The sequence below is a fragment of the Leucoraja erinacea genome, chromosome 27 (assembly GCF_028641065.1).
Source record: "Leucoraja erinacea ecotype New England chromosome 27, Leri_hhj_1, whole genome shotgun sequence".
NCBI lineage: Eukaryota > Metazoa > Chordata > Chondrichthyes > Rajiformes > Rajidae > Leucoraja > Leucoraja erinaceus.
In genome coordinates this window covers 12,293,306-12,319,214 of record NC_073403.1, presented here as the reverse complement: position 1 = coordinate 12,319,214, position 25,909 = coordinate 12,293,306, and the positions used below count along the sequence as shown (strand labels likewise).

At 45.7% G+C, this 25,909-nt stretch overlaps 1 protein-coding gene across 1 annotated transcript in view; it reads right to left on the bottom strand.

The window, feature by feature from the left end:
* The window catches only part of mrc2 (mannose receptor, C type 2), a 146,770-nt gene that overhangs the window by 4,819 nt on the left and 116,042 nt on the right, over nucleotides 1-25,909 (bottom strand). Inside the window, 8 exon segments of the mRNA XM_055657046.1 lie at nucleotides 647-826; nucleotides 8,037-8,159; nucleotides 8,672-8,818; nucleotides 17,959-18,127; nucleotides 18,748-18,986; nucleotides 21,539-21,647; nucleotides 22,400-22,563; nucleotides 23,977-24,091. Of these exon segments, the coding sequence (XP_055513021.1) occupies nucleotides 647-826; nucleotides 8,037-8,159; nucleotides 8,672-8,818; nucleotides 17,959-18,127; nucleotides 18,748-18,986; nucleotides 21,539-21,647; nucleotides 22,400-22,563; nucleotides 23,977-24,091 (1,246 nt within the window).

The following is a 25,909-nucleotide window of genomic DNA, read 5'->3' as shown; positions in this document are numbered from 1 at the left end:
TGAGGGGTCAAAATGGTTGCGGGGCTAAATGAAAACACGCCAGAGATTATGGCCTTTGTGAATAATGCATCCGTCCCTGCTGGGAAGGGCATCCATGTGAACATTGGATGAAGTCAGGAACTAGTGTGGGTAGGATAGACCCCACAAAAGGGGCTGAAAGGTCTCCTTTTGTACCATACTTAAGTATGACTCACTGGTTAGAGGGGAAACAGGGGAGAGGTTGTCAACTTTATCTGTGGTAACATACACATTACACTTCAGGTGGGGCATAGCCCATGCCCATGCCTGTTCAAGAACAAGTGTGGAACTGCACTAGACTCTCTTTGTCTCAAACTTTTATTTTATTTTAACTTCTTAGTTTAATTTAGAGATGTAGCGCGGAAACAGGCCCTTCGGCTAACCGTGACCAGCGATCCACGCGCACTAACACTTTCCTACACACTGAGGACAATTTACAATTTTACCAAAGCCACATTAACCGACAGACCTGTACGTCTTTGCAATGTGTGAGGAAACCAGAGCACCTGGAGAAAACCCACGCGATTCACGGGGAGAACGCACAAACGCCATACTGTCAGCACCCATGGTATGGATCGAAACCAGGTCTCTGGCGCTGTAAACAGCAATTCTACTGCTGTACTCTTACCTCTTGGCATCTTGCAGACGATGCCCAGTGTGATGGTGGTACAGGGGCCAATTCCCCAGATGCCCGTGTTACTCTTGATCCAGTGGCAGGTGTTCGGGCTCATTAAATCCATGTTCTCCGATTCAGGAGGCCAGTTTGAATAGTTCAGGGGTGTCTTATCAGGCCAGACGAATAAACCACCTGAGGCAATAGAAAGTGAACTGCTGGTTAGGCCACAGAGAAAGCAACTGAACCGTAGTAACTGGTTACACTGCATGGTAACAACACTAACCAAAAGCAATCTACAATAACTACTGATGCTGCGTGTAGCCAAAGTAACCACAGACTGGCTGTAGTTCACCAGAGTAAAGAATATTGAGAGGATGTTTGATGGAAAAGCACAAGATCAGGGTGGATTCAGACACTCTGCTCCATAACCGGGAACTGCTCTGCCCAGGACAAGAAGGCTCTGCATAGAGTAGTGCGTTCGACCGAACGCACTTAAGGGAACCACACTCGCCCCCCTGCAGGAACTATACATCAGAAGGTGCAACTCCAGTGCCAACAAGATCATGGGAGACCCCATCCACCCCAGCAACGGACTGTTACAGCTGCTACGGTCAGGCAAACGCCTCCGTTGCCATGCTGTGAAAATGGAGAGGATGAGAAGGAGTTTCTTCCCAGAGGCCATTCGGACTGTAAACTCCTATCTCAACTGGGACTAACTTTACTGTACCAATTTACTGTTGTGTGGTGTCTTTTTTAAATTGCTGTTTTTTTCTTTTTTCTCCTCCCACAAATATGTAATATGTGAATGTGTGATTCTGTTCCATTCTGCTTTGTAGTTTTTTTGCACAATCCGCGAGCATTGCCACTTTTCATTTCACTGCACATCTCGTATGTGTATGTGACGAATAGACTTGACTTGACTTGAGTAAGGGTGGCACAGGGACACAGTAGGTAGTGCTGCAGTCTCACAGCCCCAGAGACTCAGATCAATCCTGACCTCGGGTGCTGTCACTATGGTGTTGGCACGTTCTCGTTCAGTGTTTCGGCTTCTACCCACATCCCAAAGACGTGCAGGTTTTGTAAATTACTGCCAATGTGTAGAGAGTGGATGCAAAAGTGGGGTAATATAGGACTAGTGTGCACGGGTGATTGATTGATGGTCAGCGTACACTCGCCAGGCCGAAGGACTTGTTTCCATTCAGTGTCCAAAATAAACAAAAACTAAAATTAAACTAGGCTCATCATAGAATTTGATCACACAACTCTTTAACCAAACTCAAAGTAACTGATTACTCCACTGGTAACCGAAGTAGGAACAGTAACTATTTGCATGGTACAACTGCCAAAATCATTTAGTACGGTAACTGGACTGTTTGCAGCAAGTTTCAGGCTAGGCAGATTAACTGTAGCGAATGCTGATTGTAAAGTTATCAAACCAACTTTAGTAAATGATCAAGTCACACAGTAACCAAACTACATAATATCGTTGAGTACTTGGGCTGGTAACCACTGTTTTAGTCTAGTTTAGTTCAGAGATACAGCGTGGAAACAGGGCCTTTGGCCTAGCGAGTCCGCTCCGACCAGCAATCCCCGGACACTACCACTATCCTACGCACACTAGGGACTTGCAAAGTTATTTGCAAACTAGGGGGTAATTTACGGAGGCTAATTAACCTACAGACATGTACATCTTTGGACTATCACTACACCATCCTCATCACTCATATATGTAACTGCAAACACTACTTGTAACTGCATTACTTATAACATCAGCTGACATTTCACAGGAAAAGATTGAACTGCAGTAACAAAATACAGTCCACCGACACTACGCTCCCATATTACTATCGACTATAATTAATTATGCAGCCAGTAATTAATTTAGAGGCACAGAATGGAAACAGGCCCTTTGGCCCACCAACTCCATGCTGACCATAGATCACCCATTCGCACTAGTTCTGTGTTTTCCCGTTATTTGCAAACTAGGGGGTAATTTACGGAGGCTAATTAACCTACAAACATGCACGTGTTTGGGATGTGGGAGGAAACCAGAGCACCCAGAGGAAACCCACTTCTAAAGAGCCTGCTCCTTGCCTTCTGGCTGCACTACTCACCCACCATCTTCATCTTCGGACACCCCATGGGTAGGGGAGAGGGTAGGGCCGAGGATGTCTTGGTTGGGTTGCTCCTGGGCCTGGCCAAGCTGGCCATCCATGAGGCACGGCGCCAGGCATTAGAGGGCACTGCCCGAGCCAGCTGCCTGCCCATTTTACGGGATTATGTCCGTGCCCTGGTGGTGTTAGAGAGGGACTACATCCTGTCCACGAGCTCCCTGGGGAATTTCTGGGACTGCTGGGCCCCGCGGGGGGGTTGAATGCATCCTTGGCAAGTAGTGTAAGATAATTGTATAATAATAATAATAATAATTTATCGTTTGTCGTGTATTATGGTGGTGGATTCTGTTTAGTTTTTTTACTGTACTGTATATATTATTTTAATATTTGATTAAATATTGTTGATTTTGCATTAAAATAAGAGTGTTTCTAGCATGCAAGCAGTGCCCGGGTTACACAAGTGTTCTATTCCAGAGAAACTCCAAACAACTGCAGATGCTGGTTTACAAATAAAGGCTCCAGGGCCACGACCTGAAATGTCACCGATCACTGTTTTCCAGAGATGCTGCCTGACACTGAATTTGGGGCGCAGCGGTGGATTTGTCTTACAGAGCCAGACACGGGTTCGATCCTGTTAACGGGTGCTGTCTGTACGGAGTTTGTACATTCTCCCTGTGACCTGCCTGGGTTTTCCCCGGGATCGCCTGTTTCCTCCCACACTCTAAAGATGTACAGGTTTGTGGGCAAATTGGCTTGGTAAAATTGTAAATTTTCCCTAGTGTGTGTAGGATAGTGTAAGTGCGCTGGGATTGTTGGTCAGTGGGTACTAAACTAAACTACTCCAGCACTTTGTGTCTGTTTTTTATTTTCCTGAGATTCGCCTGCATGCCAATTTTTCCATCAGAAATGTCCGCTTTCTGTAGTGACTCATCTAGTATCGTTTAACATGCAGTTGCTATAATTCTTTCATTTAATTGAATAATCGCTCCAAAACTACCCATAATTAAGCTAAAGGTATACATACCAGTCATTAATGAATGCCAGGAAACATTTTGTGTTTATTAGCATGAAAAATGCTTTAGAAATGTATGCAAATACTTGCAAAAGTCATATTTCCATAAGTTAGGTCATTTGGGATCCACAATATTCTTTTTCATTTCAAATGTTCAGCTTATACTTTTAACATAATTAATTATCAGAATGGTTTCTTGATTAGGAAGGGTGTCAAAGGATTCGGGAGAAGGCAGGAGAATTGGTTGGAGAGGAAAGAATAGATCAGCCATGATCGAATAGACTCGGTGGGAGGGAAGTTCATAGGTCATATGTGATAGGAGCAGAATTAGACCATTCGGCCCATCAAGTCTACTCCGCCATTCAATCATGGCTGATCTATCTCTCCCTCCTAACCCCATTTTCCTGCCTTCTCCCCATAACCTCTGACACCTGTACTAATCAAGAATCTATCTATCTCTGCCTTAAATATATCCACTATCTTGGCTTGCACAGCCTTCTGTGGCAAAAAATTCCACAATGCACCACCGTCTGACTAAAGAAATACCTCCTTATCTGCCTAAAAGAACGTCATTTGATTTTGAGGCTATGACCTCTAGTCCTAGACTCTCCCACTAGTGGAAACATCCTCTCCACATCCACTCTATCCAAGCCTTTCACTAATCTGCAAGTTTCAATGAGGTCCCCACTCATTCTTCTAAACTCCAGTGCAGTCAAAGGCCACATTTTTCTCCTTTGTCATGTAGTCTCATAGAGTCATACAACATGGAACAGGCCTATAGGCCCAACTTACCCACACCGACCAACATGTCCCATCTACACTCGTCCCACCTGACTGCATTTGGACCATATCCCTCTAAACCTGTATATCCATATACCTGCCTAAATGTTTATTAAATGTTGCGATAGTACCTACCTCACCTACCTCCTCCGGCAGCTCGTTCCATATATCCCTCAGGTTCATATTATATCTTTCCCCCGCACTGTAAACCTATGTCCTCTGGATCTCGATTCCCCTACTCTGTAAGTTTCCTCTCATGATTTTGTACACTTTTGTAAGAATAACCCTCATCCTCCCGCTCTCCAATGAATAGAGTCCTCGCCTGCTCAACTGCTCCCTGTAGCTCAGGCTTTCCAGTCCCGGCAACATCCTCGTCCCATGGTGAACACGTGAAAGGTTAACTAACTGGAATCAAAATGATTTCCTTTGTGTCATTATTCGAAATTACTGACAGCACCACTGTCTCTTCCCTTTATTGGCTGGCCACTAAAAGCATCTACTTTGACATTCCCTTGATGGAGTTAAAATTTACAGCTTCTGTTCAACAGAGAGAGGCCACTGCGCAGTACAAGATAAGCCTGCTCATTAAGTTGATCAATGATTAAACAGGCATCGGACTGAACACTCTGCCTTTCCAATGGGAATTCTTTCTATTGTGAATCCAGTAAGCTTTTATGACCTGCTTCATTGTTTTCTTATTTTTCTCATAGATGCTGTGTCCATTTCAAAGTTGGGGGGGGGGGGGGGGGGGGGGGAGTGGGGGGGGGGGGGGGGGGGGGGGGGGGGGGGGCATGGGGGGCATCGGCCTTGATCGTTTTTCTCCACACACCAATCATTTGTTGATCAATAATTAAAAGAGTTTCAATGGGGAAGTGATTTTGATATAAATTCTTGCCCTCTTATGTGTTACTAATCAATCCAGCTTTTATTTCTCAAATACTCTGTTCAAACAATAGTTGGCTGGTATTGCCAATCAAGAATAAGTTAGGTTGCTGAGGTTCATATGGCCCTCAACTCCATTTTGTGCAAGCTTGCTTCTTCACCATTCACTGAGATGATTCCACATGTTCACACAAAATCAAATCCTGGCCTCAACTCTCACACAGTTCAAAGGGGTAAGACTCTTACTTCGCTGTCAGGGAGTGGTTTTTTGTTCGAGTCCGGCTCCAGAGACAGGTGTGAATTAGTTCAGCTGCTCTAACCTTGTGGCATGGGTTGAGGGATGAAGTGTGTCAGATGGGTCTCTCTGCCCGAAGTGCTATCTCTTTAATGAGGGGTTGAACCGAGACCCTGCCTGTCTGAAGGAGGGTCCCGATCGCAAATGTCGCCTATCCACGTCCTCCAGAGATGCTGCCTGACCCACTGAGTTGTCCAACTCTTTACCATTTTGCTCAGGGTTCCAATATCTGTAGCTCCATGTGTCACCCAACCTTTCAAATGAGAATAAATGCAATGAGACCATTGGAACAACAGAGGGATTTCCCTAGATTTGCTGCCAATGTTTACCCCTCAAAAACAGATACTACCACACTGCAGTTTGTGCAGTGAGACCTTTCCCTATGTAGATTCAGTGCTACTTTTTCTGCAAGAACTTCTGCACCTATTTTTATTTAGTTTTAAATGGGTTGAATTCAGGATGTTGAATCTAAGTTCCAATCTCTATTAAACTCCAGGTGCTCACTGAAATGGTCGGCTCTTAACTGTCCCCTTAATTAGATCAGCGGCCTATTTCTGCAAAGGAAACGGTGTGGTATTGCCAACAACACATGAACTGCAGCTGTGTCACTCTCTAACACAGAAACAAGTGCTGGACTAACTCAGCGGGTCAGGCAGCATCTCTGGAGAAAAAGGATTCGTGACGTTTCGGATTGGGACCAGTTGGAAGACCCGAAATGTCACCCCTCCGTTACTCCAGCACTTTGTGTCTATCTTCAGTATAAACCAGCACCTGCAGTTCCTTTCTACACGAACGTGCGATAAGGGTTGGTCTTAGCAGACACGCACATTTCTCCACAATGAACTAAGAAAACTCTGCCCGCGTGCATCAGGAAACTTCACTTACCCATCACATACAATCACTGGCATGTCCTAGTTGCCGATATAACTGGACAAGAAGCACAATGGGACTACACTTCCACCGGCCGTGTATCATGTATCTGGACACTGTGGACGGCTCGATTGTAATCACGTATTGTCTTTCCGCTGACTTGTTAGCACGCAACAAAAGCTTTTCACTGTACCTCGGTACACGTGACAATAAACTAAACTCAAAGTCAGTTGTGGATCACCAGCCATTGCATTATCGAGGGGGGGTCACTCTGCGAGAGATTCATTCACACAACTACTAAGAAAACAGCTTGCAAATCAGCTTTTCTCGTAAGTAGAGAAATACTATTAATTACTTTAATTTACACATCCGTTCTCCTTGCAGTCCCACTCTACTCAATCTGTTCCCCAGTACTATTCCAACGAGGTGCAATGTAAGACTGAGGAACAACATCTCATCTTCTGCCCAGACTTAGTAATAAGCAAGAATTGAAGGTGCTGTAATTCTGAAATATGAAATAAATATTGTGCCCATGTCTGGGTGGCTTTGGGGTGGTGGAAGAGAGAGAGGAGGGAGGGAGAGGGGAGAAAGAGAGAGAGAGAGAGAGAGAAAAAAAGAAAACAGGGGAGAGGGAGAGGAGAGAGAGAGAGAGAGAGAGAGAGAAGAGAGAGGAGAGAGAGAGAGAGAGAGAGAGAGAGAGAGGGGAGAGAGAGAGAGAGAGAGAGAGAGAGACAAGAGGAGAGAAGGAAAGAAAGGGAGACAAGAGAGAAGGTAAGAGAGAGAGCGGAGAGAGAGTGAAGAGGAAAGAGAGGAGAGATGGAAGGAAGAACGAAAGAGGGGAGAGACAGAAGAAAGAGATTGGAGAGAGGAGAGAGAGAGAGAGAGGAGAGAGATGGAAGCACTTGGGTCAGTATTACTCAGTAGAGACCTTTCTGCAGGCAAGAATCTCTAGCTGGGTTACTGTGGTTGCTGTTCCTTGCCGTCCTGTCTATGTCTCTGATCTTCTGGGAGCACTCTTCATAACCACAACAACCTTTCATTAAGTAGCAACACTCCCTTATGGATAGAAGTGCTACTTGTATTGTGCCATGTCCCTTTAACAGTCTACACTTAACAGAATAATTTTCACAATAAGAACCCATAGCAGATCCATAGAACATATGTCACTGAAAGTAATGGTGTGGCATTATAAAAGGAGACCTGACATTGTTCTTTGAATCTCACACGAGAAGGTCTATCTCTATGGGACTCTCACTAACAATAATGCATCAACCTATAACTATGTTTTGAATGCTGCAAATGGTGGTAGTGCAAATTCTAGGCTCGTCCTTTCAGGAAATAGGTACTCTGGCAACTCACCTCATTGCAAGGATCAATGTCCAACATCAAATTAGCTACATTTAAGAAGTGGTGTTCTAATTCCAGGTTGCTATGGCAATGCACACTTACCCTTTGTGTTGTACGTGAGACTCAGCCAGGCACCTTTGGTGTCATTTTCATACGTCTGTAGATGTTCCCATACAAAGACGTTCTCTGTCTCATCAAGAATGGACAGCATCTCTGCCCCTTGCTCTGTTCAAACACAATTACGGATTGTTTGTGTAAAGCATAGAAGATAGCACAGGACAATAAGATGGTCAATGCTTTGAGTTTGGCTTGAATGTATTTATGTATAGTGTTATCTGATTGGATGGAATTGCATGCAAACCCAAGCGATCGCTGTACCTAAACCTAAGCCCTGTCGCATGTTAGATAAGAAGTTTTCCTCCACCCTCCGACTGGAGTTCACATATGACCTGCCAGGCTTTGTCCTACCCTTCCACTCTTCTAGATTTCTTACTCCCCGGCCACCCCTGCAATCAGTCTGAAGAGTCCCGGCCCAAAACGTAACCTATCCTTGTTCTATATCTCTCTATATTACTATATCTCTCGTTTCCCTTTTCCGACTCTCTGTCTGAAGAAGAGTCTCGACCTGAAACGTCACCTATTCCCTTTTCTCCCGAGGTGCTACCTGATCCGCTGAGTTACTCCAGCTTTTTGTGTCTTTCCCGAGACATCCATGATCCGGCGTGTACGCTACGTACCTCTCTGACAGAACTTGGCTGCATCCTTGGGGCTTGCGTTTTTCTCCAAGTGGAAGGTATAACAGTGATCGCGGAAGGGAATCCACGATGAATCCTCCAGGCTCGTTGGGCAACTTCCAGAGAAGTTGGACCTGGTGGCCCACGAATCTGAGAAGAAAACAGCCAGTACTTCAGCAGGACGAGGTTAACTTCACAATCCAACGGGCACAAAGTGTGTAGGGAGGAACTGCAGATGCTGGTTTTTTAACCGAAGATAGACACAAAATGCTGAAGAAGGGTGCCGACCCGAAACGTCACCCATTCGTTTTCTCCAGAGATGCTGCCTGACCTGCTGAGTTACTCCAGCAATTTGTGCCTATCCACCAGGCCCAAACATCGCAACAGCTCCTTTCCCCTTAGTACTGTGAATGCCTTTTCATTAATTGACGCCAGCTTAGTTTAGTTTAGAGATACAATGCGGAAATAGGCCGTTTGGTCCACCGGGTTCATGCTGACAACCATCATCCAATCATTGGTTCTATCTAACACACTAGGGACAATCTACAGAAGCCAATTAACCTACAAACCTGCACGTCTTTGGAATGTGGGAGGAAACCGGAGCACCCGGGGAAAACCCACACTGTCACACTGGACTGCATACAGATAGAAACTGTCTCTGGCACTACAAGCCAACAACTCTACCACTGCGCCACCGTGCCGCCCTACTTACAAATGACCAGGCCTTTGGAGTATAGGAATAGCAGTGACTTTCCAGCCAGTATCCTCCTCAGTCACATTCTGTCTGACCTATATTCAAACCCTGTAATCCATGACAGTCTGTTAAGACTGAATTCACTTCTAATACCATTTCCTTTGATTTGTAGCTTTAGTGCCATAATTATTATAAAGGCAAAATAGCAACAAAGCTGGAAATCTGTGATATGAACAAAAATTGCTCGAATTACTCCGTGTGGATAGAAACACAATGAATATTTCTAGTCAATCTCTCGCCAGAACTGGTGTTACAAAACTTCCAGTACCAAGAGAGGGAGAGGGAGAAGGGAAGGAACAAAGCGTGGAGTGATAAAATGACATATTGGAGGTTGATGCAAGCAAAAGGCACAATCTCTAGGTCTGTGCAGCACCGGCCATCAGCTGGATCAGTTATTTCTGAGTCCATTTTGTTTAAGTGACATTTGTAGGTTGATGTAATTGTATCTAATGTTTGGTCAGTTAACATTTCAGAGTGCACGGTAACACAGCTGTCCCATTAAAAAATGATAACCTGGCAGTACTGAGCCTAAACCTGAAATGTCACCTCCTGCTCCATTGAGACGGGCGGTGGTGCTGCGGTAGAGTTGCTGCCTTACAGCTCCAGAGACCCGTGTTCGACCCTGACCTCGGCTGCTGTTTGTATGGAGTCCGTACTTCTTTCTGTGACCGCGTGAGTTCTATCCGGGTGCTCTGGTTTCCCCACACGCTCCAGAGACGTACAATTTGTACGTTAATTGTTTTCAGTAAAAATTGTGCAATGTCCCGAGTGTGTAGGACAGTGTTAGTGTACGGGGTGATTGCTGGTCAGCGTGCACTTGCTGGGCCGAAGGGCCTGTTTCCGCGCTGTATCTCTAAAGTGTAAAATCTAAAGAATGTGTGAGGAGGCCTTTGCCTCAAGGGTCAGCTGTGTCAATGGATGCAACTGAAGAAGTTGCACCCTAGGGCTCAGTGGTGACCCGAATGACGATTAGCTTGGATATTCGAGCAGATTTTAGAGTGACCCTCCAGTGCAGTACTGAGGGAGTGCTGAACTATTCGTGGTGCTGTCTAATGATTAAATAATAAACTGTGGACCAGACTACCATCTGATTATAAATAGTCCCATGATGCTTTATCAACTCCTGGTATCCTTGGCAATTTATCTCCATCAAAGAAAATCACTCAAATAAAACAAATTGAGTAGAAACAAAGAACTGCAGATGCTGGTTTACCAAGGAAAGATGCATAATGCTGGAGTAACTCAGCAGGTCAGGCAGCATCCCTGGAGTACATGGATAGATGACGTTTTGGGTCGGGTTGTCTGAAGTATAGTCCCTACCCAAAACATCCCCTACTCAAGGTCTCCCTGCGTGACCTATTGAGTTACTCCAGCACTTTGGGTCAAAACAAATTGAGTGTTTATTGGTGTTTGTTGAACCACACTGTGCGTAAATTCACAAGAGTAAAATGTTTCAGGTGCTACACTGTCTTTGAAGTGCCTGGGGAAGATGCCTTATACATAAAACTCTATCATCAAGAGTACAGGGATCACAACTTCCTCAGAGAGCCCTGCATTAACTCATGATCCCTCTTGGTCAGTTCCTGTATTCCCCATTTACAGTAGTTTGCTTTAGTTTAGAGATACAGCGCGGAAACAGGCCCTTTGGCCCACGGAGTCAGCACCGACCAGCGATCCTCGCACACTAATGCCCCTGTCCCACTTAGGAAACCTGAACGGAAACCTCTGAAGACTTTGCACCCCACCCAAGGTTTCCGTGCGGTTCCCGGAGGTTTTTGTCAGTCTCCCTACCTACCTCCACTACCTGCAACCTCCAGCAACCACCTGCAACCTCCGGGAACCGCACGGAAACCTTGGGTGGGGCGCAAAGTCTCCAGAGGTTTCCGTTCAGGTTTCCTAAGTGGGACAGGGGCATTACACTATCCTGCACACACAAGGGACAATTTACACTTATACCAAGGAATTAGCCTGCACACCTGCACGTCTTTGGAGTGTTGGAGGAAACCGGAGATTGCAGAGAAACCCCACGCAGGTCACGGAGAGAACGTACAAACGCCGTGTAGACAAGCACCAGTAGTCAGGATTGAACCCGGGCATCTGGCGCTGTAAGGCAGCAACTCTACCACTGCGCCACCGTGCCGTCCATATAAAAGACAAGCTAACCCTCGCTGATGGCTGAAGTACCACTTACTCCCCTTTCCAGCCCAAGTCCCACCATCTTCACTCTCTCACTGAGCCACAAGGATTAATCCATACAGTTAAATGGTTACTTTGTCACAGGAAATGCTATGAAGAGTGTAAAACAAAAATATAGAGCAAATGGTGGAAAAGTTAAATAAAAGCTCTGCGGAATGTCAGGATAAAGGCAATAAGCAGGCAAGTTCCTCTCCTTTCCTCACACAATATCAGGCTTTAGTTTCATCTGCATCACACCGCGCACCATTGTTCTTTAACCTGCTTCAAAAACTGAAAACAACAGGATTTTGCCCTTTGAGTGCTGAGGTTTACAGCGATCTCTATCAGATTATGTTCAATTTAAAAGTTTAAGGTTGAAGGATCTGGTTAATACTTTAGTAGTTGGTAATTTTTCTCAGATACCTTTGAATAAAAGGAATAAATAATTTATTTTTAATCTTATTCCTGGCACTCACTCAACACGGCATTCCCCCACCCCTTCATTGATTTAGACCTGACAGATTCTTTAATGGACAATCGATCTGTTCCCAGTTGCTCCCAAACACAGTCACAGGTTTACACTCAAAAGTGATTACACTTTAAAAGCATTTCACATGAAAGAGAGAGAGGGAGGGAGAGAGAGGGTTGGAGAGGGGGAGAGGAAGGGAGAGTGGGATAGATGGGGGTAGAGAGGTATAGAGGGGGATAAGGGGGGAGGTATAGAGAATTTTTTTTTTAAAGGAATTAGCGTGGTCACAGAGTGCTGGAGTCGCTCAGTAGGTCAGGCAGCATCTCTGGAGAACATGGATAGGTGATGTTTCACAGAGTGCTGGAGTAACTCAGCGGGTCAGGCAGCATCTGTGGAGAACATGGATAGGTGATGTTTCACAGAGTGCTGGAGTAACTCAGCAGGTCAGGCAGCATCTCTGGAGAACATGGATAGGTGACGTTTCACAGAGTGCTGGAGTAACTCAGTAGGTCGGGCAGCATCTCTGGAGAACATGGATAGGTGACGTTTCACAGAGTGCTGGAGTAACTCAGCAGGTCAGGCAGCATCTGTGGAGAACATGGATAGGTAACATTTTGGGTTAGGACCCTTCAGATTCCCTTCTGCCTTAAGAAGGATTCTGATCCGAAACATCACCTATTTATGTTCTCCGGAGATGCTGCCTGACTTGCTGAGTTCCTCCAGCACTTTGTGTCCTTTTTTATCAACCAGCATCTGCAGATCCTTGTTTCTACGCTTGTGTGAATGTGTATTTGAGGGTTGATTTCGACTCAATGGGTCAAAAGCCTGATTCTGTGCTGTATGTCTGAATGATTAAGTACTGGGAAATTCTGTTCTTATATTAGGTTTTAACCTTTTGCAAATAAGTGACCTAAAGCCTCTTTGTCTATCTCCAAGATTGCCCTGAGGCTGTTGTTGCCCTCAAGGGACAGGTCTAAAGATCTGCTGCTCAGCCCAACTATAAAGTCAAGTAACTGAGCTGAATGTGTGTCCACTATTAACATTCCTCTGGATGCAGATTAAAGAAACGGATCATTGCTGCTCAGCTAACCCATCATTGCTGTTCCCAGCCCTGATACTTGATCCAACTTTGACTCTACTTTTCTGGCCACAAGCCTTGACCATCTGGTTAGAAGCCCTGACCTCCCAACCTTGACCCCTGATCTTGCCCTCGTTGACTCAAGGACGCCATGCTGCCAGCTGCAGTCTGTTCCACAATCCTATAGAACTCTTGAGATACCATTTTAAAGCCCAAAATGAATTTACAGAGGGTAAACAAGACTAGACTATAATAAATAGTAGGATATTAGGATGATCGCCAAAGGTCGCAAAATCTGTAGATATAATGCGGAATGAAGCATAAGAAGTATTTATATACATGCAAAGAAAACTATGCAGGGATATAATACTAGAATTATTTGCAATATCAGTTTGGCCACAGCTGAATTACTGAGTACGGGACAAAGGTAATAGCACCAGAGAGGGGCAGAGATTATTTACAAGGATGTTGCCAGGGTGGAGATCACAATTGTTGGGACCATACCCTTTGGAAAAGCAAAGCCTGATAGGAAATTTATAGTCAGCCAAGAGGCTTTTTGTGGGTAAATAAAGAGGACCCTTTAGCAGAGTGGTCAGTATCTAAGAGCCTGTTCATTTATGTTAATTTGAGAATGGATACAAGGGGAATTAAAAAAAAAACTCATTCACCAAGCAGCGTGGTTTGGAACTCAGTGCCTGAAAGCCGAAGGAACAGTTGAACAGATGATGAATGGTGCCCTGCAGAAGCTGGGAAGTGGGTTTTGTGGACACAAAATACACAAGGGAACGAATGGTCTCCATCTGTATCCCATACTGTGAGTTTCTGGAAAGCCTCGGGTCTCAGCACACAATAACAAGCAACAAAAGCTCCCCTGGTGATGGTCAACTACAACCTCAAGGTTTTCTTTGCTGTAGAGTTGCTGCCTTACAACGGCAGAGAGCTGGGTCCGATGCTGACTACGGCAACAGTCGACACGGAGTTTGTACCTTCTCCCTGTGACCGCGTGTGTTTCCTCCGGGTGCTCCGGTTTCCTCCTTCACTCCAAAGACGTGCGGGGCTAATTAGCTTTTAGGTAAAGATTGTAAATTGTCCCTAGTGTGTAGGATAGTGCTAGTGTACGGGGTGATCGCTGGTCAACGTGCACTCGGTGGGCCAAAGGGCATGTTTCTACGCTGCATCTCTGAACTAAGCAAAATGTTGTTCATTTGCAGGCAAGGCAGAAAATCATCCATTCATGAATAATCAAAGCAAAATACACAAAAGAGTTAGAAAGAGAGCAGGAGCAAGAGGATACGTGAGTGATAGAAAGCTACAGATGCTCCTGTTGGTCTACTCTCCCTGTATATGATGCTAATGCCACAGGTCAAAGATCAAGGACTGCAGATGCTAGAATAATGAGTAAACCACAAAGTGCTACAGCAGCTCAATGGGTCAGGCAGTATCTCTGGAGGTCATGGACAGGCGACGTTTTGGGTCAGGACCCTTCTTCAGACTGATTGTAGAAGAGGGGGGGAGGGGCTGGAAAAGATGTGCTGACATCTGCCAATATTATTGGAGGTAAAGGACTTCCCCGGAAAATGCTGGCTCTGCTCAATAGCGAGATGGAATATCTGCCAAAAAGGTGAGGACCAGGTTAATGATGCTCTGAACTGATGCTGCAGACTGACTTTCCACCAGCAGAGGGGGGTGTTGACACCTGTGACTGCACCAAGCTTTCAAAATGGATCCACTGACCATGGATTGAAGTCCAGAGCTGGTCTGGTTCAGAGAGGGCCACTTGTCCACACTTTGCATGGCTGGGGAAGGTCGCTGGGGAAGGTGGGGGTTCTTAAGGGGAAGAGTGCACATCTTTTATAATCGCCAGATGAAAATGTTAAAGACCAATTATTATTCACAGGAGGAAGGATGTGGAGCGAAGAAATAGTATATTTTATGACAGAACCTAAGGCCAACCCTGCATTTTTTAAAAGAGCCCTCAGGATGTTCGAACAAGCTTCAAAGTTAATGAAATATACTTGAAATGTAGTCAGCCCTGTAGAGTAAAGATGGAACATCCTCTGTTTTTTCCTACAATGTCCTATCCTTGACAAAGTGCATAAACACTGAAGCCTCGAAACTAGATTGTGTGGAGGTGAGGCCATTCAAAGTGCAGGAGCTACTCTGTAATGTTCAATGTCTTGGGCCTTGTCTGTCAGTGGCACACACTCACACAAATGCTTACTGAACTGTAAGCACCATTCAGTTTCTGAAGAAGGGCCTCGACCCGAAACGTCACCCATTCCTTCTCTCCAGAAAGCTGCCTGTCCCGCTGAGTTACTCCAGCATTTTGTGTCTATCTTTTGGGCATCATAACTTGGTCAAGGACTTATGTTTTACAGTAAGGTAGAGTATTTATAGCACCACATTAATCGGGGCCAAGTCTGTGTTTGTGGCAACCATCAGCAGCTGTTTACACACCCACAGAATTCTGAATGGGGCCTGGCTTTGCTGGATAGTGAAGTGGAATATTTACCATTGCAAAGTGAGGATCTGGTGCTCTGAGCTGATGTGCAGAATGATTTTCCACCAGCAGAGGGGGGTGTTGGCACCAGTAACACTGCACTGAGCTTTCAAAATGGATTCACTGTCCAGGGTCTCGACCCGAAACGTCACCTATTCCTTTTCTCGAGATGCTGCCTGCCAGACCCACTGAGTTACACCACACTTTGTGTTTATCCACTGTCCAGGGCACTGATTATGGTCCGGCATTGATACGCAACATACTGGCTCATAGAGGATCCTCCACCCACTCTTCACACGGCTGGGGAAGGGGTACATTTTATTACGAAGAAAGACACAAAAAGCTGGAGTAACTCAGCGGGTCAGACAGCATCTCTGGAGAAAAGGAATAGGTGACGTTTCGGGCTGAGACCTTTCTTCAGACCCTAGAGAGAATGTTGCCGAACTCACGTCAGAGAGAGGAGCTTCTTCAAAGTAGACATACCTTGTGGAGGTTTCACAGTGGAACAGACAAAATGTGCAGGAAGGAACTGTAGATGCTGGTTTAAACCAAAGATAGACACAATAAGCTGGAGTAAGTCTGCTCTGGAGAAAGGGAATAGGAGATGTTTCGGGTCGAGACCCTTCTTCTGTAACCACTGGAGTTACTCCAGCTTTTTGTGTTTATCTTCTGTGAATTTTATTAAAATGGCCAGTTGTAAATACTGACAGGTCCCAGACAAGATTATGCACAAGAGATGGGGCTCATGTGAAGCGATTAAACACTAGAGAGTCAAAGGAGGTTTACTCTGAAATCATTTCTCGTTTAGCCGTACACATCATGTGGAGTCTACGATGAGGGGATGGAGGACACAATGTTTGCTAAAAGTAGATGATTGGATGAGGTGTGGAGGGAGTGTGAGGTTATTTGGGGAAATAACTTTGGAGAGTTTGTGACTGGGGAGGTGGAAGATTTTTAACCAGTTAATCAGATTCTAGTGTATAAGCTGGAAGGTTTTGTTTTAGTTTAGAGAGACAGCGTGAAAAGGCCCCCCAGCCCACTGTGTCCATGCAGACCAGCGATCCCCGTACACCAACACTATCCTACACACACTAGGGACAATTTACAATTTTACCGAAGCCAATTAACCCTACAAACTTGCACGTCTTTGGAGTGTGGGAGGAAACCGGAACAAACCGGAGAAAACCCATGCAGTCGCAGGGAGAATGTGCAAACCCTGTATAGACAGCACCTGTAGTCAGGATCGAACCCGGGTCTCTGGCGCTGTAAGGCAGCAACTCTATCGCTGCGCCGCCGTGCTGCCCCAGGTTCTGAAATTTGAGAAGCCCTAAACAAATGGCACAGAGAGCGTGGGGATAAGGATATTGATATTCATCTTTCAATATGTGAATTGTGAGCCACTGTGACTCCTGTTGTTTTAAGGGATTTATTATCATGAGCGCTGGCATCTAACAGTGTCCTGCCTTTCTAATAATCTCTGGATTTTACAGCCGATGAACAGGCTGGTCATGGTTTACACTCCACATATTCCCGCTCTAATCAACACTCTTGGCATCCTTAGTAAGGAAGGCAAATGTGTACGTAATGCTTGCATTTATTTTGAGACGGCTAGAATACAAAAACAGGGATGCCATACTGAGGCTTTATAAGGCACTGGGCAGACTGCATTTGGAACATTGTCCAGAGGAGGTTTACGAGAATGATCCCAGGAGCGATTGGGTTAATACATGATGAGCGTTTGAAGGTACCGGGCCTGTATTCACTGGAGTTTAGAAGGGTGAAGGGGGACCTCATTGAAACATAAAAATAGGGAAAGGCCTGGATAGAGTGAATGTTGAGAGGAAGTTTTCACTACTGGGAGAGTCTAGGTTCGGAGGCCATAGCCTCAGAATTAAAGGACGTACCGTTAGAAAGGAGATGAGGAGGAATTTCTATAGTCAGAGGGTGGTGAATCTGTGGAATTCATTGCCACAGAAGGCAGTCATTAATGGATATCACTAAGGCAATGATTGACAGATTCTTGATTAGTGAGGGTGTCAGGGGTTTGGGGGCGAAAGCAAGAGTCAAGAGTGTTTTATTGTCATAGGTCCTGGATGGGATAATGAAATTCTTACTTGCTGCAGCACAACAGAATATGTAAATATTCGCATATTCATCCTAGCAGAAGAATAGGGTTGAGAAGAAAAGATAGATCAGCAATGATTGGATGGTGGAGTAGACTTGATGGGCTGAATGGCTAATTCTGCTCCTGGAACTTATGGACTATCTCCAGATGATGCCAATACTGGGTGCGAGATTCCCCATCCAGTCCTACCTCCACCCACACGGCAGATGGCTCCCATCAGCTTGGTGTCACAGTTGGACGTTTGCCAGGTCCCGTCCAAGTCCATGTGAGCGCAGCCCAAGACCTGGTGTGGCTCTCCGTCCTGCCAGTTGGTGTAGAACAACTGCTCCCCACCGAGCCACGAGTAGGACCTGCCTCCCTGTGTAAAGTCACAGCCATTACTCAGCGCGGGGGAGAGCGCAGCCAGAGAGGGGGGGAAAGCAGTGAGGGCGGTGTGGGGTGAAAGCACAGAGAACAGAAGAACGTTTGCATTGAAGGTGTGTGGCCAATGAAGACAATTCAGACAGGGTGCAATGCGGGCACATGTATAGCATCAGATGTGGTGCACAATAATAGATGGGGAACACCACGACAGAGAGGAGGAACAACAGGCGGAGAGTACAACAGCAGGCGGCATGTACAACAGCAGGTGGCATGTACAACAGCAAGTGGGATATACAACAATAGATGGTGTGTACAACAACAGGCATGGTGTACTACAGGCGGGCAGTGCAGCAATGGATGGGGAGTGCAATAGGAAGGGAGTACCACAACAGGTGGGGTGTACAAACACTGGCGGGGTGTACAACATTGGACAACATATGACTATTGCACCACTGCACAGCTCATTGGTGAAATCAAAGTTTGCAACAAATCAGTAACAGTATATCAAATTTCACTTCTCCACCTGAAAGTATCTCCCTCACGATAGCCACAGCTTGCATGCCACCACCATGCAGATGGACAGATCACAATCGGATACGAGTTGGCTGGAATTACCTCTTCGTTGGAGAGTCCGATCCAGAGCGGGAGCTGGACACTGTTCACCAGCTGTGTCAGGTAGGCCTGGTGATAGGGGTCCACCACGGTGACCAGGGTCTCGTTCCGAGTCTCGCAGAGCCAGGCCGCTTCCTGCCAGGTGAGGGGCTTCTGGATAACTCGGTAGGTGCTGTTCAAGTAGGTCAGCTTGGAGGTCAGGAGGGGTGGGAACTTGGCGGGCGTGGCTGGTAGAGTTGGGTCTGCAGTGAAACAATGCAAGTTGAGGTCAATGGAAGAGATCTTGTCTCTAAGAACATGTTTCAAGCTCAGTGAGGCAAAGGGATAGAGACATCTCTTTGCTGTAAACACCAGCTGGAGTTCATCCAATACCAGTGATACTTGCTAAACCACTGAGGAAATGGTGTAATAATTCAGAAAACAGGAGTTTGAATCTTATCAGAACAGTCCATGAGACTGTTGAAATCATGAATTAGATTTCAAATCATGAATTAGATTTCAAATCATGAATTCGATTTCAACTTAAAGGAGAAAATGTAAAATGTGCATGATACTGTCAAATTGATGTAAACACCTGATCAGTTCACTAGGGTGCAGTAGTGTGAGGTTAATCCTGATTGCATCTAGTTTGACATACAAGTTAAATAAAAGCTGGACCTCGTAAAAACTCAGCAGGTCAGACAGCACCTGTTGGAAGAGAGACAGAGTTAATGTATCAGGTCCAAGTCCCTGCTTCAGAACCGATATATGGACAGAGATGTATGTGACTCCATTCCCACAGGAACAAGGCTTACTCTTAACTGGCCCTGTGTTAAGTTTGGACGCAACACAAATGCCAGTGATATCCAGAGGATTCATCTCAAGAAGGAACATAAAAGTCAACGAGCGATGAGTGAAAAAGCTCGACCCACAATTGAAATCACCACATTGATTGAGGTGATTTAATAAACAGTTTCATGCCACAGTTTTTCGGACGACAGATAGCACAATGGGCTAAGAGTTCGGCTGGCGACCGGAAGGTAGCCGGTTCAAATCCCGCTTGGAGTGCATACTGTCGTTGTGTCCTTGGGCAAGACACTTCACCCACCTTTGCCTGTAATGGAATGTTACGGCGGCAGGCGCGGGCACACCGCGACGCCCTGTGTCTCCCTTTCAAGGGAGATGCTAAAAATGCATTTCGTTGTCTCTGTACTGTACACTGACAATGACAATAAATTGAATCATTTCATTTCAGGAGTTTTTGCAGTATTTTGGGATCAGATCCTCAAATTCAGTTTGTTTTTTTGTGAAAACTGGATCCCGGGAGCCCTGCCGAGGATGTGTGGGATCAAGGGGGAGCTGACAGGACAGGCAATACGTTGAAGCAAATCGAAACACTCATGAGTATGCTGTTTCTGGAGCGTGGAAGGGATGACGTTAGATTTATTTGTCTAGCCCTGTGTGGAGTGGACCTTTCCAAGAAATGGAGAATTTTAAAACTTCCGACAAAATGTTGCAACCCTCTTGAATTCTGTCACTGCAACAAAGCCCATGGGACTGGAGACATGGGAAGAGGGCCCTCTATCAAAAGTGAGGTGTGGGGAATTTCTTTTTGCAGGAGGCAGTGATTCTCGGAAATTCTTGACGTTCAGTGGTGGCAAGATCACAGATTAAATATCTGAAAGAATGAGGGCTCTGGGGAGCTGGCACAGAGGGCATGGTGAAGCCTGGGGCAAATCCACATTACATGTTGGGATGGGCTAGAGGGGCTGAGTGGCCTGCTCCGGCTCTTATTTTCTTATGAACATTACCTTCCTTGAAATTGCTTTCAGCTGCATACAATGAAGCATTGGGGAAGGCCCATTGACCTCCGATGTCAATGTGTCCACTGCCGGCCCTCTCCTTGCATCCACCCCTGAAACCCTGTGTCTCCCTGCATCTCAGTAGCCAGTGTTGTAGCCTTCACCTCAGGACTGCGCCCAACCTGGTCGCGCCTGCTTCACCTATTACCCTAGATATTGCTGAGGATAATGTAAGTGTTGGGAACCAGAATTGGGATTATCATCAGGGCACCAGGAGGGTGGAAGGCTGAAGCATCATGACCTTGGGGAGCGGGTGACCCTGGATCAGGGTATTAAGGGGCAACCTGGACTGGGTTGACTGGAGGCCGAGACCTGGGCTTACTTGGCGCATTGCAGATTAGGGTCGAGGCAAACTGGAGAAGGGTAAGTAGGCTCAGGGGCTGAGATCTGTGGGTTGGGTCAGTGGTCACTTCCATAAGTTGTGGGTCTACGCTTAAGCTGTGTTGGATATTCAATGTGATGTATCCTAGAAACGCTCAATAAGATGGCAGTATGTTGGTAAATGAGATGCAAATGACCCTTAATATGTTGGATTCCATCAAATCACATAACACTGGAGTAAACAGGCATAAACTGCAGATAGACATAACATGCTGGAGTAACTCAGAGGGTCAGGCAGCATCTCTGGTGAAAAGGAATAGGAGACGTTTGTCGAGACATTTCTTCAGAACAAGAGTCGGGGGAGAGGGTAAATAGAGGCATGGAAAGGTACATAACAAATCACAGCCAGCACCGATGACTCAAGAAGGGTGGAGCCCACAATGGTCCATTGTTGGCTGTGGGACAGGTGATAATGAAGGGATACATATAATGAAGGGATACAGTGTAACTGAATATGGCCATTCCACATGCTGAGATAGGATAGACAGCCACTAATTGTTAGAGTACGGAGTGTGAGGAGAAAATTGGAATGAATAAGCTGCAGTGCTGTACAGACACTGCACGGACCATACCTTTGCTTCTCTGACAGATGTAGCCGTTTTTATCGGTCATGCAGCTCCTGTCATCCCAGCGCCCTGTGAACTGGGGGTGAAGGGCGTGCCAGATCACCACACAGTTTACCTGCCAGAACAACACACCAGCTGAATCCTCGGGTTAAACTGCATCAGATGCCTCACACTAACCAGAACATCACTTTCCAAAGTCCACTCAGCACCAAATAATTGACTGTCACGATCCCTGGACAAATATAGTCTATAGGAATACAACTGACCGTGGCTTGGCTTTAGGGCACTGATGGTCATCGACGGGTTGAATGTTGTTAGAATTCAATAAATTTACTCACGTCAATCACGACTCAGTTATCTAGATTCATAGAGGTTTGGAGAGATTTACAGCAGGATATAGGCCTTCAGCCAGACTCATCCATGCCAATCAAGATGCTTGTCTATGTTAATCCTCTTTGCCTGGATTTGTTCTATATCTCTATCTATCTATCTATCTATCTATCTATCTATCTATCTATCTATCTATCTATCTATCTATCTGTCTGTCTGTCTGTCTGTCTGTCTGTCTGTCTGTCTGTCTGTCTACATATCCAACTATCTATCTAAGTACTTATATATCCAAATGTCTTGTAAACATTGTAATTGTACCCATCTCTTTCCACTTCCTCTGGCTGTTCATCCCATATACCCACCACAGGTCATAGAGAGTCGTAGAATCTTACAGCATGGAAATAGGCCCTTCGGCCCTTCGGTCCACCTAGTCCCACCCGCCTGCATTTGTCCCATATCGCTCTAAACCTGCCCTATCCATGTACCTGTCTAAATGTTTCTTAAACGTTGCTATAACACGACGATAAAGCAACCTACCAGTTCATTGGGCGCAGGGGAGCTGTGCTGGCCTGAAGGCTCGCCTGGAGCCCAGTTGACATACTTCAATGGTTTCTTCTGCAGCCACTGGAAGTCCTTGTTCGTGTCATGCAACCCGATCCAAAGGTCGAAGTGGAGGTTTGGAAGCATGGTTGTTACAAAGGCTAATGTGAAGAAACACACTCAGATCAGGCAAGGAATGACGACAAAACAAGGTGTTGAATCCCAGTGTTATTTCAGGCAACAAGCTCCTCACATTTCCGGTCAGAATGGAGGATAATTTCAACCTAAAGCAATTGTGAAATAGCAGCCGGGCATGTCCACCTTTGGGCATCTCTCTCAAATTCTACCTGTTTTTAAAGTGAAAATTATCCCCAGTTATTGAAGACTGCAAATAGTTGATATATCATGGAACTTCCCCACTCCTGCATGCAAAGATTGATCTGGTTGAAGAACATGGCTCGTCACCAAGTGTTTAAAGGCAATCAGTGATGGGAATAAATGTAGCAATGGCCACATTCAGAAAATGAATGAAAAAAATCATTACATTTTGAGAAAGTTGGTTCACATGTCATGTCCTGTGATACCCATATCCTGTCCCAGCTAATTTCTCATTTATTATATTGTTTACAGTGTTTACATATACTGTTGTGCTGCTGCAAATAGGAATTTCATTGTTCTATCCGGGACATAAGACAATAAAGCACTTGATACGGCATTGCTTGATTATGGGCAGGGGACAGCTCTATAACAGACTTCCCTCGTGCTTCCTATGATCCCACCTCTTCATTCTGTGGATCCTGTTCCAAACAGTTGACCTCTGATGCAGAGATGACCCAAGTGTGAGTGACACAAGGCAGATTGCTGGTTTGGTCTTCTGACTGGAACTGTTAAACTCAGAATTGCAAGTGTGTGCATGTGCTTGTGTGCATTTCCATCAGGTATTGGCACACACATTCATGTGCTTGTGTTTATCCACTGGAACTTACAAGTGCCATATATATCTTTATGTCTGTAAATGTGAGTGTCTGTAAATATGTGAGATACAGAAAAGTGGTGTGCACTTCCATGCTTATTTGTACATAAACACATTTGTTCATATTGTTGCCTGTGGTCATCACTTACTTAAGGTGTCCGTGGTCTCACAAACATTTTGAGTGCACGCACATTTGCATGCATGTCTGCTCCTGTGCAAGTGGGCTTATCATATGTGCAAATGTGCATGAGCGTGGGTGGTTATGTCCGCATGTTGTTAAATGCATGCATTTATTAATTTGCTTGTATTGGTGCATTTAACCAACGTGTTTGTAAGTATGCGCGCCTGTATGATTGCGTGCACACATGCTTGAATGTACCTCTTCCTATCCCAAGTCATGCTCCTTTGTCGGTTCTCCTCACTGGCCCACCTCAGCAGCAGGTTGGGGTGTGGGGACGTATTGAGGATAATGAAACCAAAAATCAGCAGTCAGTCCATTTACACAGACCCTCTCAAACAGGTCAATTTAAACCCAAGGTAGAAGGACGGTGATGACATGGGAACTTGGTGCCGAAGGGGGACTGGATCCAGCAGTCGATACCTTGCTCATGGTGATTGGAGATTGTTGCCAGCAGCCCTCCAGCTCTTTCACAAGCATCCTTCGCATCAACCCAGTTAACACGATCCACTTTATTGTATCCATTTATCTGGAAGCACTGAGGAGAGACGAAAGGGAGATGAGGAGACAACGCAGGAGGAAGGTATAACGTTCAAAAGGAGTGAAGGAAAGTAAGGAGGGATATGTTGGTTTTGATCTCTCCATTCTAGCAGTGCGACATAGTCTGAGGTATTATCACAAACACAAGCACTCGTTACCAATACCATGGTACTTACAAGGAGGCAGCTCGGTCCTACATGGACATATGTTTTTATGATTGTGGCTATCAGTTGATCGATGGAATGTGGTGGGCCCACAGCCCAGCATTAACCCCACCCCTTCACCTTCCTTACCTTCCCTTCCCCATTCCAGGTAGGTTAGAGAGTGCAGAGAGCGAGAGGGGAGAATGAAGGAGCTGGAAAGAAAGAATAAGAATTGAGTGGTTAGAGAGGGTAGCACAAAAGTGACGAGAAAAATATAGCAAAAAAAAAGTGTAAGGGCAGGGAGAGGAGAACAGCGAACACGATTTTAATCTCATCTTTAAAGGCCTGTCCCACTTACGCGATGTCACGGGGTGACGCCTGTATGGTCGTGAGTAGTCGCCCAAAGAGTCGTACCTTTTTCTGGTCGCCGCTGGATTTTCAGCATGTTGAAAATTTTCGGAGACCTGTTGCGACTATGACGGGTGACGGCAAGTCGCCGAAAAAAAATCATGTAAGTGGGACAGGCGCAGGCCCTTTACTCTTTGCTTCTCTGCATTCTTCCCTCCGCCAAAGGCATAATTTCTTCTCCAGCTTCAAGTGCAAGGGTCCCACATGACAATGACATTCATTGTCCACAAGTAGAGAACCTTTGCAGACTGGTACACCATTACAGGGAGAACTCCGGGGGAACCGCTGTGAGGGAGGGGCGTGGAGAACAAAGGAGGAGCTGGGGTACTTCACAACTTTGTCAGCCATAGGTGGCCGCTATTTGCATACCTTGAGTACGCAAGCAAATAATTTCACTGTGCCTTGTCACGTGCGACAATAAAGTATTCCATTCCACGGTTTAGACCTCATCGCCAACAGGTTGAAATCAATCCGAGAATGAAATCTATCAATTCTGGTCACCCCAGGCCAGAAAAGATGGGGAGGCTTTCGGAAGGGTGCAGAGGAGGTTTACCAGAATACTGGAGGGATTAAGGAGTATTAGCTACAGTGAGAGGTTGAGCAGACTTGGATTGTTTTCTCTGGAATGCTGGAGGTTGCGGGGAGACCTGATGGAAGTATATAAAATTAGGAGAAGCATAGATAGGGTAGACAGTCAGAAGCTTTTCCCCCAGGGTGGAACAATGAAAGAAAGAGCAACATAAGGCTGGAGTAACTCACTAATGGCCTTGTAACTGTGGTATTTAGGTGGATGGTTCACTTTGGTTTCTGGTGAATGGTGACTCCAGGAAAATAATGGTGGAGGACTTGGTGATGTTCGTGCCATTGAATGGCAAGGTCAGGGTTTTAATTATTCTTGTTGGAGACTGCCAATTCCTGGCACTTTTATAGCAGCATGTTTCATGCCTGAATGTTGTCTATGTCTTCTTCAATGCAGGCATCGGAAGTTTAGTTTTTCTGAGGATTTACAAGTGGAACTGAACATTGTGCAATCATCAGGAAATACCCCGCACTGCTGACCTTATGCGGGAAGGAAGGTCATTGATGAAGCAGCTGAAGACGTTAGGGCCTTGGACACTGGCCTGAGGAACTCCTGCAGTGATGGGCTGGGGCTGGGAATCGTTTTCCATTGGGATGAAAATTCTGAGACATCAACTTTGTCTCTCTCTCTCGCTACAAGTGTTATCTTTCTATGTGCAGAAAGGAACTGCAGATGGCCCATTCTT